General features: G+C 40.8%; 1 protein-coding gene across 1 annotated transcript; it reads right to left on the bottom strand.

Annotated features, from left to right (window-relative positions):
* Positions 1-5320: 5320 nt before the first annotated feature.
* LOC307242950 (oncostatin-M-specific receptor subunit beta-like) lies at positions 5321-13104 on the bottom strand (the record flags this gene model as incomplete). Its single annotated transcript, XM_080017598.1, has 8 exons — positions 5321-5436; positions 6082-6174; positions 6461-6640; positions 6732-6833; positions 6931-7101; positions 9860-10064; positions 12039-12100; positions 13077-13104. 8 exons carry the CDS (start codon positions 13102-13104, stop codon positions 5321-5323), a joined length of 957 nt encoding a protein of 318 aa, XP_079873724.1.
* Between the last annotated feature and the right edge of the window lie 2484 nt (positions 13105-15588).

Genomic DNA, 15588 nt, shown 5'->3' with positions numbered 1-15588 from the left:
CGTGTGTGCTCGTAGTTTGTGGCTTATCGATATTTTTTTCATATTTACTGTGTTTGTACTTTGTATTTTGTTTATTTTCACCCTTCATGATTTCATAATTCATATGGGAAAAATTGCTTCGACATACGACTGTTTTAACATACGACCGTTCTTATAGAACCAATTACAGTCGTAAGTCGAGGTACCGCTGTAAATCTATTTTTTAAAATAGGATTCACACGTCTTCACAGAGGAAAAAAACGAACAGGAAGAAGGCCGACTTCCGCTGCTGAGGGCACCTGATTTCCTGTCAACCTGCGGAGGTGCCGCTCGCGGAGGTCTGCCATTCTGTCTGCATCTAGGTACACTTGACTTTACCTGACAAGAGAATGTCTGGAAAGTGGTTGATGAATGTGAGAATAGGTTTAATGTATGGTTTTTAAGAGACATAAGTCTTGGCTATCCCAAATTACATTTCTCACACACACACACACTCACACACACACACACACACACACATATATATATATAAATATGTTCAACTGGTCTTACAAATTTGTAATTAGTGTCAATATAAAAAAAAGTGTTTGACAGAACTTCGAGAACCTCAAGAATATAAACACACACACACATATATATATGAGCACAAATTCCGAGTTCTGTGAGCCAATGGCGTTATAATATGATCGTGATTAACATGTTTTCCAGAATACATTTTTGACCAACGTTTTAATCGGTTAGTGCCAAAATGTGTTGTTTCTAGTTTTCAGTCAGCTTCAATACTATAGTTACTAATAGTTAAGATGTACATGATTCCTAAAAATCATCCCAAAACACAGACGCAGTATATGTTTTGATTGTGCAAAAAGTTTTCAACATGAGCAGAAATCTTGCTGGAACACATATGAGCTTGTGGGAGTCTCTACCCACATGTACGGGTTTAGGGAGGGAGATGGAGTCATTATGGCAGTGGGGCGCGGACATGGCGAGGATTTTATTAATAAGGATAACACAAAGGCTCGCTGGCACAACAGGAACATAAAGTAAAAGGGATGAACAGAGTTTGCTTCTCTCGGTCGCGCTCTGGACCGCAGGCGTTTCCGCGTCATGCACCTCACGACCTCCACTGAAAGACAGAACAACAAATATGAAAACTCTCCGGTAAAGCTGCGCCGTCACAGGGCCAAGCCAGCCCTGTCCCTCCCTTGCAGACATGGCTTAACCACGCCCCCTCATCCGCCATCGAGCTATTCAAGTCCAGGGCTTTATAAATGGATGAAAATGAATTGATTTGTCATTCATGTAAATGGGTGCCACAAGCCCATTTAAAGAAGATACTTCCCCAAACAGAAGAAGACAGAAGAGTTAAACAGCCTATATGTGTGTTGACTCAACAGGGATAATATTAAATGAGAAAAGTTGATCTACTGGAGAATACATATTTGAAAGCAATACAGAAAGCCTGAATTAATTATACCCCATTATAATTTGAATTGTCACCTGGCACCTGAATTTTGTGTTTTCCTTTACATGAAAAAAAACATTCCCACCATAAATTGATACAGGAAAGGCACAATTGGTGCATTAAAATTCACCAGAATGCAGGAAATTAAGTTTTGACGCTGCAAAATTTCGTGGGGGAGGACCCAGCAATACATGTGGTGTATTGGGTTCACCATTGGGTCATATGCTTATTTTTGCTTAAATTGTTTTTGCTTTTTTGTTGTTTTTTTTTACATTAGATAAGTGCATTGGAGACACGAATGCCTTTTTTTTACCTATTTATTCATCAAGTTATGATGCTCACGGACCAGGTTCCCGAGTGTTTTTATTTCAGATTTAGATTTCTGCTAGTTTAGTTTTGTTAGTAGGCCACTCACTGGTCTGTGTGGAAAAAGTTAAGTGAAATCCGCATTTTTCTTGTTTTCACAAATATAACAAAGATTTCCCAAATCTGGGTTATATAGGGTTATAATTGCGTTTGAAATGCTGTTTAGGCTTCTCATTAAAATGTATTTCATGTATGACTACGATAAGTACAATCAGTTTGTGTGTAGAAACAAACAGTAAAATCCACCTTTTCTCTGTTTCACCGTCATCAATCTTAAATAGGGGTTTACATGCTGTTTAATATCAATACAAACAATTTACAATGTTTTTTTTTTTTTTTTGAAGTTCAGCCATGCACCAGTTATGTCTCTCTTAATGGTTGGTTCATATTATTATTTTTTGTCTAAAATACAGTAATAACTAAATAAATGTAGTGGTAAGAGGTATCCGTCTGGGATGTGATTGTGTGTGTCGTGTTATGTTGTTGCAGGTTCATTCATTAAGGATTTAAAATTTGTCAATTGAGTCGTGTGCTTCTCAAATCTGTCCCTGTACACTGTATATTGTAGCGCCCAGCATGTAACCGGGGAAACCATTAGTTCTGTTTTGGTTGTGCCTTAGGTTGGTTCCTTGTTTGTTTGTTTTGTTATTCATTTATCTTAGATTTGTAAAAATGAATCTGGGAGGGAAAGTCAGTGGAAATTCGGCTCTGGATGATCATCTCTGGATGTGACGTGGGGTTCAGAAAAAGGCTGAGGCTGATAGTCACGAGAGATCCTCTCTGAGGGCGAAGATCCAACAGTCGGGGTCGCAGCGTTTAGGTAAGACAGCAAACGCAAATCAGACTCCAATTCAAGTTCCGAAAGGGGCTGGTATTGCATGCTCTCCCCTTCACTCGGCATGGGCAGGATGTACAGAGGGTTCACAAATAAGCTTCTGGGTGGATGAGGTGGCACCTCCGATCGACACGCGCCTTTAGCGGTCGCATTGAGGGTGGTCGCTGTGTCGTTTATCTCTGGGTGGTTTTCGTAAGCAGGACAAGCTGGTGCCATGGTGAAGGGGCCTTCCCTCGGCTGGGTATCAGTATGCACTGGTATTAGAATCCGATGCAGGCTCGGAATGACCACTTCTTCTTTTTCACTGAGGATTGGCAGGCTCTGGTCCCCCTGATATATATATATATAAAAAAAAACAACCCAGAAACAGATGAATGAAACTGACATCAATATAAGTTACTGTGGCTAAACCCCCCCCAAGAATAAATGTGGTTTCAATGTCTTATTTGCTCTCTAAGGCTTCCTTCACACAAATGCAAAATCATATTGGTTGTTCTTCAACAATGGACATAATGCATTGCAGGGACATAGGAGACCTACCAGTGTCAACCAGTCCCCTGGCAAAACAGGCTTTGGGATTGGAGGGTAGACCTTCTCTTTAATACTGTCAAAGGACAGACACATCGAGAGAAAACAACAGGACAATAGTAAAGACTCATTTGTACTCAAATAGTCACTGGTAATAGATCTGAAATAATGCAAAGATTTGGTTACCATGTCCAGTATTTGTATCCAAGGATGAAGAGGAAAATTAGAAGGAAAACATAGACAACGGCAATTGTGACGACCAAGTACAACTTGTCACCTATGGAAAATAAAAACAAAGCAACTCTTAGACACACACACACACACACACACACACACACACACACACACACACACACACACACACACACACACACACACACACACACACACACACACACACACACACACACACACACACACACACAGATACATACATACATACATATATACAGTATATATAGTTTAACTTATATATATTGCATAACTTTGACAGCCATATATATATATATATATATACACACACACACACAAACACACATATATATATATGACAAAATAATAAATAATTTTTAATTACTTGATATTCTTGCAATTAATTGCATTTATGTACTCAAATATGACCTTAAAGAAAGGTTGGTGAAAAGGTATTTAAAATGTAGTGCATAAAGTTGTTTGTATGTATGCATGTGTATATATATATATATAGCTGTCAAAGTTAACGCAATACATTTTTTATGCCATTAACACGCTTCCTAGATCCGCACCAAAGTTATTGTTACTTATTTATTTTATCCATTTATATTGGTTATTGTTGATATGTTTTAATATAGCATTTGATGTAAAAATGCTTGTTTGTCTTAGCTATTGGCTTGTTTATGGTGATAAAACCATATGTGGTTATTGTAAAATGCCATTAAATACATATATATACACACACACACACACAGACATATATATACATATCATATCCTATATATATATATATATATATATATATATATATATATATATATATATATATATATATATATATACACACACACACACACACACACACACACATATAGGAATTTATTTCAGCTTCACCAGTATTGTATTTCATATGTTTTTCCTTTTTTTCCTTTCTGATTTACAAGCGAGAGATTAATTTTAAGGGGCAAAACTTCCATTAATGAAAGTAGATGAAATGAATGAAAACTTTGCATTTTTTCAAATTTAACATTAAATTTCACTTTGTCCATTGACCTTGAATTAGATCCAACTACGGCAGCGCTCACCAACTTTTAATCCTGGTAGAGCCATTCATGCAGGTAATTAACCTCACTATTCATATTGACAACTGATAAACAAGCTCTGGCTGTTTTCCCTTCATATCGCTGCTGGTCACCGTTAATGACTTGTCGGCTACTTCATCAATATCAAGTGCATAGAAAACGGACAATAAAGAGCGTCCAAGAATAATAATGGCAACAATGGCAATGAACACAAATGATTGTGTTTCCAGTATCATTTAATTCATGGTTTTCCTCTGAAGCTTCTTGCAGCCATAGCCAGCTAGCTAATGGCCCCTGGTCACTAGGGGGCGCTGTACTGACTGAACGGTAACTCAGTTTCAGTCCCAAGCAGAACGTGACCGAACGTAGTAGCTGAGCAATCCAGATGCATTTTCTGGCTCATGAAATTAATTTATATATTTATATTTTCTTTGTTGAATTAACTTGAAATTATTATTATTATTATTATTTTTTTTTAGCCTGGCAAAAATGTGGACAGATTGGATAGATTTATAGACCTTATAGACATTTTTAGACAAAATGTTGTGGCCCACAAATGGCACTCCTTGCATGGAATGAGGTGAAATAGAATGATCTGATTCTATATTATTAGTTGTTGTTGTTTTTGTTAATGAAACACTGATGTCAGTGGAGTGTGGATCTCAAGTATCACCGCACTCACAGACAAGATGTTAAAAATATGTATTAGGGGCAATCCCGACATGCCATTGTCCAAGTTTGATTCAGATTGGTCCATTATTGTGGAATCATTTCGTAAAAAGTTGGAAGTTTTAACCAGATTCCATGGCTGACAGAAAAATCAATTAAGAGCCTTGCCTCTTAACTAATAGGCCAACGCTACTCTGGGTCCTTCTAGTCTTGAGCGTTGCTCAAGTTCCCAGAGAACATCACAACCACTCTGCTGCGGCCAGAAATGTTGTAAAGATCGAGACTACAAAGCAAGCGGTCCTGCTGTAACACACTGTCCCCTGGGAAGACCAGATTGATAAAAGACCGAGAGCAAAAGGGCTAAATAATATTGTTACAACAGATTGCTGGAGCAATAGCTGGAGAGCCCGCTGTGAGCCAGTCGAAGATGGTTCTTTGCTGGCCATTCATTACAGCAAAATCTCAAACTCCTTGGAGTAAAAGGGTGGCAGTGCAGAAGAGCCACAAAAACATTCTGCAGGCTGCTGAAAAGGCTTTGCAGTGGCTGTGGATCTGGAGGGGGAATCCGTGGAGCGGTGCGCCACTGTTGAGCAGTGCGCCCCTGCTTGAGGAGGGTGTCTGTTGATTAACTACCTGAAACACACTATGTCCCCGGGTTCATCGCTGAAGACGTGTCGAAGTAGCACCAGAAGGTGTATTCTAGAACCCTGCGGTATACAAGTGTAACGATTACAAAATATTAAAACTAAATAATAAAAAAAAATTATACATTTTTATTTTGTCATCACCAGGGAGCAAATAGGGAGGGGCTAAAGAGCTGCATGTGGCTTCTGAGCCGCGAGTTGCTGGCCACTGAATTAAGGATTAAGCAAATATGCTTAAGATGCAGGTATGTAATAATATAGTTATTATATTTTTATCAGAGTTCATACTTGGATTTATGGTTATGGTTAAGGTTGAATCACCCCCCTCTCCAACGGACGTCAGCGCCTTCACTGTAAAAGTGTAGGAACCGATTTGAAGGTTTTTTGCTCTCAGGCTGCTGGCTTCAGGGTTGCCTTAGAGAAAAAGGGAAAAAGGGATCAATTGAAAATGTATTGCAATCTGCGGCAAACACCATCACGTTTGTTTAAACTCATCTCTTTGATAGAAATCTATTGTTTGACAAAAATTATGTTTTCTCGACACGCAAATGGCAGAACTGTCCAATATAATTTTAACTTGGCAATATAATCATCAATAACGTGAAATCGCATCGAAAGATTTAAAAAATGTGACTGGAAATGATCTCAAACAGTTAAAAACGTATAAATCTCAAAAAACAAGGGGGTGTTGTTGACATACCGGTGCTGACATTGAACACTTGGTTGTTTGGATCCTTTTGACGTGCATCGTTGGTATAATACAGTATGTAGCCTTGGATAAAAGCACTCTGGTTTCTCGCTGGAATAGGAGCCCAGGATACACGCACATCTGACCCCGTCGGTTCGTAGTTCAACATTCCAATCTGTTTAACGGGAATTCCTGGTAACGTCAAACACACAGGACAGTGGGTAAAGCCCGTCTGAGTCGGCAGAGCCGTCGAAATACAAAAGTCAAACCCTTCGACGTTTACTTGTCTCTCTGACGTAGCCCTCTCTTTTCTCCAGCAGCACGGGGGCTCCTTGGGTGCAGGCGTGTATAGAGAGGGAGTATCTTCTCCCGTCTTGAAAGTTTTCTGGGACACAGATGGGTACTAATTATCAAACAAAACCTGACAGATATAAGGTTGTTGTCACTGTTGTTTTTTTGCGGGCTTTACGCGAAAGATGTACCTGAGGAAATCCTGGCACTCGTTACACCTGGGGGCACTTTCACCCACTCCAGACTCCCCCGGTCGAAAGCGGGACGCCAGTCCACCACGTAGCCGCAGATGGCCTCGGGGTGAGCGCACCAGGAGAGGTCAAAGCAACCGTGGTTTCCGGTGATCCTCGAGGAGTTGACGGCTTTATCCGAAAAAAGATAGAAGTAGTGTTAACCTGAAGCTTGCTCCACACAGAATCCGTAATTGCATCTGACAGTTTGATTTCTAAGTGTGCACAAATGTATTCTCACCACTCCGCAATCAGTCCTCCTCTGTATTTGGAAAGCAGGCTTCATAAAAGAATAGTTAATGTATACTTGCAACGTTAAGAGTGTGGCAGGTCATTCTCCTCAGTATTGCATAATTCCAGTTTAAGCCCCATCACTTTTCTTTATAATCATGTACAGTATATCTATGCCAAAAAAAAAATTCTTATAAAGATGCTTATTTATTGCCAGCTGCCTCAGCCATGGCCTGTAACAAGTACATGTACATAAAATCACCGCGGGACGGCAACTTTCAGCTCTATGTGGAAACTCTCACACAGCTCCTCCGCTGGATTGTGGCTTGTTTGCCCTGGATCACATTCACTACTCCATGTGGCTCTCAGTACATGTTTGTGACATGATGTCTTCTCTAAGAAACACCCAGCAGAAGAGTTCCGTGCCGGGAAGTTTGTTGTGCATTGTGGCAGACCGAGGGGTGTGGTTAAGCCGCGGTCTGCAGACGCGGAAATCAGCGCCCCAGCGGCGCTGATTAGCTTGACTCGGGACAGCAAGCTTTCTTTAACGTCTGTATTTCAGCGTTCTATGTGTGGCCTGTGAGCGTTTCCTTTAAAAATAAAAACACATGCCAATCGGCGCCGTTTAAGCCGCATGGACCGCTGCCTCGTCCGTTCTGTACCTCAATGTGGCCAACCCGCCACATATTGGCGCCTGAACAGGGACGGAATGGATCAATGTGAGGCAGAACCTCGGTATCGTTTTTTGTTAGTTCTAGTGGACTACGCGACCCGACATCCCAAAGCAGTGCCCCTGTGCAGAATTACTGCACTGCAAAGATGTGGCGCAGGCGCTGTTTTAGGGCGTCTCCCGAGTCGAGATTCCAAAGGAAATCCGGACTAACCGGGGAACTAGCTTTATGGCACGTTCACTGAAGGAAATTTACGAATTACTGGGTGTCCGCTCAATTCGGACCAGCGTTAACAACCCCCAGACGCACGGCCTGGTGGAGTACTTCAATAAAATGCTGGAAAAAAAACAAAACATGTTTCGGAAGTTTGCGCACGACGATAGCCATAGTTGGCAAAAGTGGAAGTTCCCCAGGCCTCCACAGGGTTTTCTCCCTCTGAACATATTTTCGGCAGGAGACCCCAAGGCGTACTAGGCCCGATTAAGGAAAATTGAGAGGAAGGGCCTGACACCAGTAAAAATGGAAATAGAGTATGTTATGAACCTGAAAGCGAGAGGGAGAAATTTGCTTCAGTCTCAGGAACATCAGTGCCACGCTTACGACAGAGGGGCCCGACTCAGACAATTTGTACTGCCTAGTCGCAGAGGTCAAGTCTGAAATGCCTCCATGTCTGAAAATAAACGTCATAGTTTATAGAAACACTGGAGAATGTTTCAATGCTTTAGTCATCAAATGCACAATACCTTCCATGTATGAGCAAATGACATATAACGCAGGTATATTCCGCGACCAAATGAACACCTACTAACACATGCATGTCGTTATTCACCAATACCTTGTTTTCCTTTTTAGGTTCATAATAATATAACTATCACAGCTTTACCCATGAGGCAATTGCATCAAGATGCATGACAAAATGGCACAAGATTGCAGTTTTTGTCGTTTTTAGGGTTAGGGTTTCAAACGTTTATAAAAAAATTGCGTTAATATGACTCAATGTATATAATAATTGCTTTTCGCTCCTGTAGAAGCCACAAGGCTGTATGATATCAACCTTGTTTTTAGAAAAACATGTTTTATTCGCAATGTCATGGAGAAGTACTACACTACCCATAATCCTAAGGCTAGCAGTGACGTCTTTGATTGGTGGAGCTCGCTGTTACCATAGAAATGTTTACCATACCAGCTGATGGGAACATTCATTTGTTCAGCTAGGTGCGCAAACGCTGAAATTTATATACAATTTAATTGTATCTATGAATGAAATTCATACTGAGGGTATGACCCTACAGTGCATCCCTATTGTCACCCAACCTTGGATTTAATTCAGAGAAAAAGCAAAACCAGTATCTCGCTTTTATCCCGCTAACATTTAGGTTTAAATACTGTATATTGGCAATATTTCATGTTTATTGTTTATCTAGGTTTATTTTTATCGTTTATCAGGGGGTTTATTGTCCATTGACAATCTTTATTGTTCATTGTTTATCTTAAAGTTAATTTGACTGTTTTATTGGGTTAATTTTATTGTTTCTTTTTAGGTGTATTCTATCTATCTATCGATCGATCGATCGATCGATCGATCGATCGATCGATCTATCTATCTATCTATCTATCTATCTATCTATCTATCTATCTATCTATCTATCTATCTATCTATCTATCTATCTGTCTATCTGTCTGTCTGTCTGTCTGTCTGTCTGTCTGTCTATCTATGTCTGTCTGTCTGTCTGTCTGTCTGTCTGTCTGTCTGTCTGTCTGTCTGTCTATCTATCTGTCTGTCTGTCTGTCTGTCTGTCTGTCTATCTGTCTGTCTATCTATCTATCTATCTATCTATCTATCTATCTATCTATCTATATCTGTCTTCCTTCAGCTGAGCTGCCGTGCACCAATCTATAATACGTAGTCCATTGGGCCCCATTGCTAAAAGAAACAAAACATCAACAACAACAACAAAAAAGCTGAATTAGAAACAGTTGCTTCATACCTGGATGTATCCTGGGGACAGTTACAGAGGAAGGTGAAGAGCTGCCGTTCCAGTTCCTCGCTGTGACGGAGAAGACACGCTCCTCACTCGTGCTGAGATTCAGAGAGACGTGGTGCTGAGTTGAGGAAACCGCCTCGTTCCTTGTCTTCCCCCAGGTCACCTCGTAGTCCAGGATCTGTCCGTGACTGTGGTTTGATAATGGTCTCTGAATAATAATAATTAAAAAAATAAAATAAAAATAATAATAATAATAATAATAATAATAATAGATTAGATCATTTTACTTCACCTCGTATTTAATAGATGAGCCATTCCATGAGAGGAGTACCATTTGGGGCCACAACAATTTATGAAGTCTATAAAAGACACAATAATCTGTCCTCATGTTTGCAAGGCTAAAAAATATTCATTTAATGTTCTTCATAAACAAACTATATGGGAAAATGTTATTTAAAGTGAATCATAATATATTTTCTTTTATAACTTTGTCAAAAGACTACTGTTTATTTTCATGTCCGTACACAGTCACTGAAGTTGCATCACAAATATTACAGAATAAAACATGTTACCATCACAATTTTGTTATTTTCAGAAGTGAATCTGTTTACCCATACACATAGCACACATTACTAAAATATAAAAAACATTATATTGAATTTAAATGTGTTAAAAATATGTTTGATAATATTTGAGGGGATTTGTCGAGTACAACCTGATCACTGATAAAACAGATTTAAAATAAATTCTGTGTTATATTTACAGAGAAAACATGTTATTTACTGCTCATCACCAGTACACACCCTCCTGCCTGAGGTGGAAAAAATATTTTTCTGGGAAGTTTAACGTGTGTAATGAAATTAATCATATGTGAAAAAAATGCCTTCTTTGTTATTAAAGGGGATCTATTATGTTCCTTTCTATGGGAGGTCTCTGAGGTCCCCCAAACTCCCCAAAAAATGGATGCTGACGGAGCGTAGTTGTTCTTGAGTCCATATTGTAGAACCAGGATAGCTGGATATGTGCAGCAAGTTTGATGTCACTCAGACTTAAAAAGGACCTATTATACTCCTTTTCAACAAGTTAATATAGGTCTCTGAGGTCCCCAAAGCATGTTTTAAGTTTTTTGCTGAAAATACCACTCAGATTATGCATTCGAGCCATTGTGACATGGCTCTAAACCTGAAATCTGTTTCTGAACAAGTATGAGGCGAGAAATAAGCAATCCAGTTGCTGAATCTTCACTCATATTGGATCTACAAGGCCTCATTTAAAAGCTATTTCCAACCTTCTTTGCCGTGCTCCAGACTTGTGAAAGACACAGACACCACGACGTACTGGACGCTCGCACGCAGGGATTTTTTTGTTTCAGGTAAATATCGTAAAAAAATTTAATAAAATAAAATAAATAAATACATCTACAATAAAACCCCTATTTTTAGTGATGTTGTTTGGAGAAACGCACAGCGGATGGGATGGTGCAGATAACCATATGAGGGAATCTGTGATGAGCTGACATCAGCTCGTGCAGAGAGAGGAAAAACTTTGGAAAACCGAGCGTTCAGGGTAGTCGGAAGCCTGAGCGTTTTGCACACAGTGTTTACTTTGTCATTCGTTTACCTGATTTTTTGACACTTTGGCCACGCGTGAGAGAAAATGCAGATGACCAATGCTTTGAATGATGTTTTTTATGTCTTATATAAGTCAATAGCCTTTTTTTGTATCTTAGCTTTTAAAACACATTGTCTTGGGTTTTTAACGACTCCCTCAGAGCTCACTTGAAGAGACACTGTCTTTTAAGATAATACCAAACTTCAAAGACCAGACCACATGCCCATCTTTACCCAACCTTGCGAAGAGACAAGGATAACCACAGGGGGCTTGACAGAGTATTGTGGATTGTTTATAGCACACTAAGATTGTATCTGTGACTGGAGTTTGACTGTAAAATCATTGTATGTGAGTGGGGGCCATGGTCTTGTGAATGACACCTAATCAATGATACACAACCCCGCACAGTACAAAGCCCTCTGACATTGTAACATTATATATACAGTATGACAGAAAATAAGAAAAAGCATAATAGGTCCCCTTTATACATTCTGAAAATAGAAAGGCCAAATGGCACCCATCTTATGGAATGACTCAGATGCAGAGAAACATGAAACCCCGTTGAACTCACTTTCCAAGTGATGACAGTTTGGTTGTCCTCCATCATCCACCAAACATCTAATGGATCTGGTACTGTGGGTGAAATGGGAAAGACATAATGGAACTATCTCGATGGTCCATCTATGCCAAAAAAAAATAAAAAATTGACGAGACTGGGAACTGTAATGGTTTCATGTTTTTATTTTATATCTATATCTATGCAAATTGCAACAATTGCACAACTGCTGGAATGTGAATTGTTAATTTTTTAGGTTTAGCGTATATATTTATGTTTTTTTTTAAATAATTCTCATTGTTTATTGTTTTTAGGTATGTTTACTTCTATTGTTTGTTATTTATTATTAGGCTTATTGTATATCGGCAATTTTTATTGTTCATCAGTAATTTATATAAATGTATTCATAATTTTTTAGGTGTTTTAAACTTTTTGGTGATATTTGTGATTTTTGGTTGATACCTAGAAGTATGATTTATTGTTCTTTTTGGTTATTGGTATCATTTATACCAATAAAAATTAAAAAAAAAATTGGGTTATGTTTACATATATTTATTACTATTTATCATTATTTTTATTGTATATTGCCAGATATTACAAGAAAATTGCTTAGTTACAATATCATTAATGTTTTATTTTCCATTTTATTCCGATCTTCAAATTTCTGGGTTTGTTGTATAATTCTCTCTTATCATGTTATATTGTATATTATATATTGCTGCTTGTTAATTATAAGGTTTACACTTATTGTTAACTGTTTAGGTTAGTAGGTTATTGTAATAATAGCCAATTTTATTTTGTAATGGGATTAGAATTCACTGTGGTTCGAGAGCAGAGACCACGCCCCAACCTCACCTACTGCCAATCAACTTTACATACATATACCCGTTAGATCCACCTGTCACTCGGTCACCTTAGCTTTCATACTAGAGCCACTCACTGCCTTCCTGAGCTCCCAGCAATGGACCCAATCCCGAACCTCAACACTTCTTCGGTCAAAGATTTGTTCAGCATTTCACCTGATCAGCCTCACGACGAGGACATCCATCTCACCAAACCGCCTCACGATGATGAAACCCATCTGACCGATCCGCCTCACGGCGAGAAATATCTATCTCACCGATACGTCTCCGGACGAGAAACATCTATCTCTCCGATCCGCCACACAACGAGGACATCTCACTTATCCGCCTCACAATGGGGACAGCTCACAGATCCTCCACACAACGAGGAAATCTCACCTATCCGCCTTACGATGAGGACAGCTCACCGATCCGCCTCACAATGAGGACAGCTCACCAACCGGTGAGGGTCGAGACCAACAGAAACCTCCACAGCATCCCCGGACAAAATCCCGGCAACGGCAGTCAACCTCCCCAGTAACAGCAGGACCCAGGCATGAAACTCACCCCGCAAGAAACCGATAGTTAGCTTGCTCTAACTCAAGTTCTATGATCACAGGCAAAGCCCTCTAGCTTCATCCTGATTGTCCTTATTGGCGCATGCACGTCTTTCTGAAATTTTTTGATGTACTCATCGGCCTATCAGCTGTGGCCTGCCACTATAAAAGGGCAGTGCCCCCGCCGTTCTGCTTCCCAGGGCTCTCCAGCGACCCTCGGAAGACAGCAGGGCCAGGAAAGCTAGAGGGCTTCGCTTATGATCATAGAACTTGAGTTAGAGCAAGATAATACCCCTTTTTCACTGCGCCAAAAACCCGGTACTACCCATTAACATCCGGCATTTGTCATTAGTGGGAAAGGAAACACCCGGGTTTCAGTCCCGGGTCAAATGTCAGGTTTTGATGTAAACACGACATCTGGGTTCGACCGCCAATTCTCACCCTCTTTTCACCCCCTTTTCACACTCTTTACCTGCACAATGCAACCCGCATTGACGTTGACATAAAAATAAACAGAAATATCCGTGTATCATTCGATAATTTCATATCGGATTTAGAATCCAAAATGAAATTCAGAGGTTAATGGCTTTTTTCCTGCACGGGGGACCATAAAATGTTTCCAATGTGGGGACCGCTCCGAGGGGACCACAGCTGAACCCCCATGCATCCCACAGGCTCCAAGGGATTCCAGCACCGCCCCAAGCCGGTCTCCGCCCCCCACTGCTAAAGGACCGGTGCGCGCACCGCGCATCAGGCGCTACCAGTGCTTGCGGGCAGGTCACGAACGATCCGATTCTTTTGAACGGCTCTTTTGTGGGAGCGCTCTTTTTTACTGTTTTATATCGTTGTTTGTTTAGGTTGCTGTCACTGCTACTGTTTTTCCCCAATGACACTGGAACCATGACAAGCCCGCTTTCCGGCGTGTTCGTGACGTCAAACTTAACACAGGAGAAAAAAATGTGAAATGAGAAAATCACCTATTTTTTAAGAGGTTTACTGCCGTTTAAAAAACCTGGGTATACCCGCTAATTTTGGAGTAAAAACAGTATAACTATCATTCTATTTCACAAAGGCTCTGCCCTCTAGCTTTGTCATTTTTGGCATAAGGCAAAGGCAGTTGAGTCTACGCCCTGCTGTCAAGAATCAAGGCAATTGCTCTGCCGGTACAACCGGCCAACTGACAGATATAATAACTTCCAACATGTAACAGAGCAGTGGGGAACAGCGTTATATTCATATGTGGTTTTCCACTTTAAAATAGCATCGATTAAAATAGGAACGATGGTTAAACCAAGCATGCGCTGGGACTGGCTGTCCTCATTTGCATATCTGGGTAAGCAGGTCCACGATGTATCTAGACCAGCGGTTAAACCAATCCCACGCTGGGTCCATTTTAATTTGCATATTGGATAAGCGGTTCCCACAGGCTTATCCTCTTGGCAGGAAGCGCTGAGGGCAAGACGATGGCCAACCTGGCTCGGCGTCTGAAGCCCGTAGAAAACCCGCATTCTCATATACCTGCGTCGTGGCTCAAGAGAGTCAGGGTGGGTAAGGGGGGTATCATGGATTTACTCTTTGTTGAAGATGTATTGATTATTCAATATAGAGATTTTTTTACATCTTTATTTTTATATACTACAACAGACATGTTGGACCAGGTGCAAGCCGAGTGGTCTGGAACGAGGGCGCCAGTCCGGCTGTTTGCTGGTGGTCGTCTGCTTGGCGGGAGGGCTCTTGGGGCTGTACGTGCCCCCCTGGTTTGGTGTCTGGTCTGGTTGGCCCTGGCATATGGGGGTGACGATACTGGTCTGCCAGGGGGACACTGCGACTCAAGTGAGCCCTCTCCTCCTCCAAGTTGCGGAGCTGCTCGGTCAGCTTGGTGAAGGAGGGTCCGAAGAGTCCGTCACCAGCGAGCTGCCCGTTGATCAGCTTGTTTTTTTTTCTGGAGGATGGCGCCTTGCCACCCTAACCACCTCCTCCAGAGACGGCGTCTCTCTGCCCGGCGTCAAGGTGCCCAGAGAAGCACCGAGGAGGGTGATATTATTGGCCGCTGTCGCCGACACTTGAAGCTCTTCTCCGCAAACCCAGGGAGGAGCTGGTGGCACTTATTTGGCAGGATGGGCTTCTTGTCCGTCTGCCATGTGGCATGAGGGATCAAAAGTACTG

This window comes from Zeus faber (assembly GCF_960531495.2).
Source record: "Zeus faber genome assembly, chromosome: 17".
Classification (NCBI taxonomy): domain Eukaryota; kingdom Metazoa; phylum Chordata; class Actinopteri; order Zeiformes; family Zeidae; genus Zeus; species Zeus faber.
The sequence above is the reverse complement of the archived record's forward strand: the minus strand, read 5'-3'. Positions and strand labels throughout refer to the sequence as shown.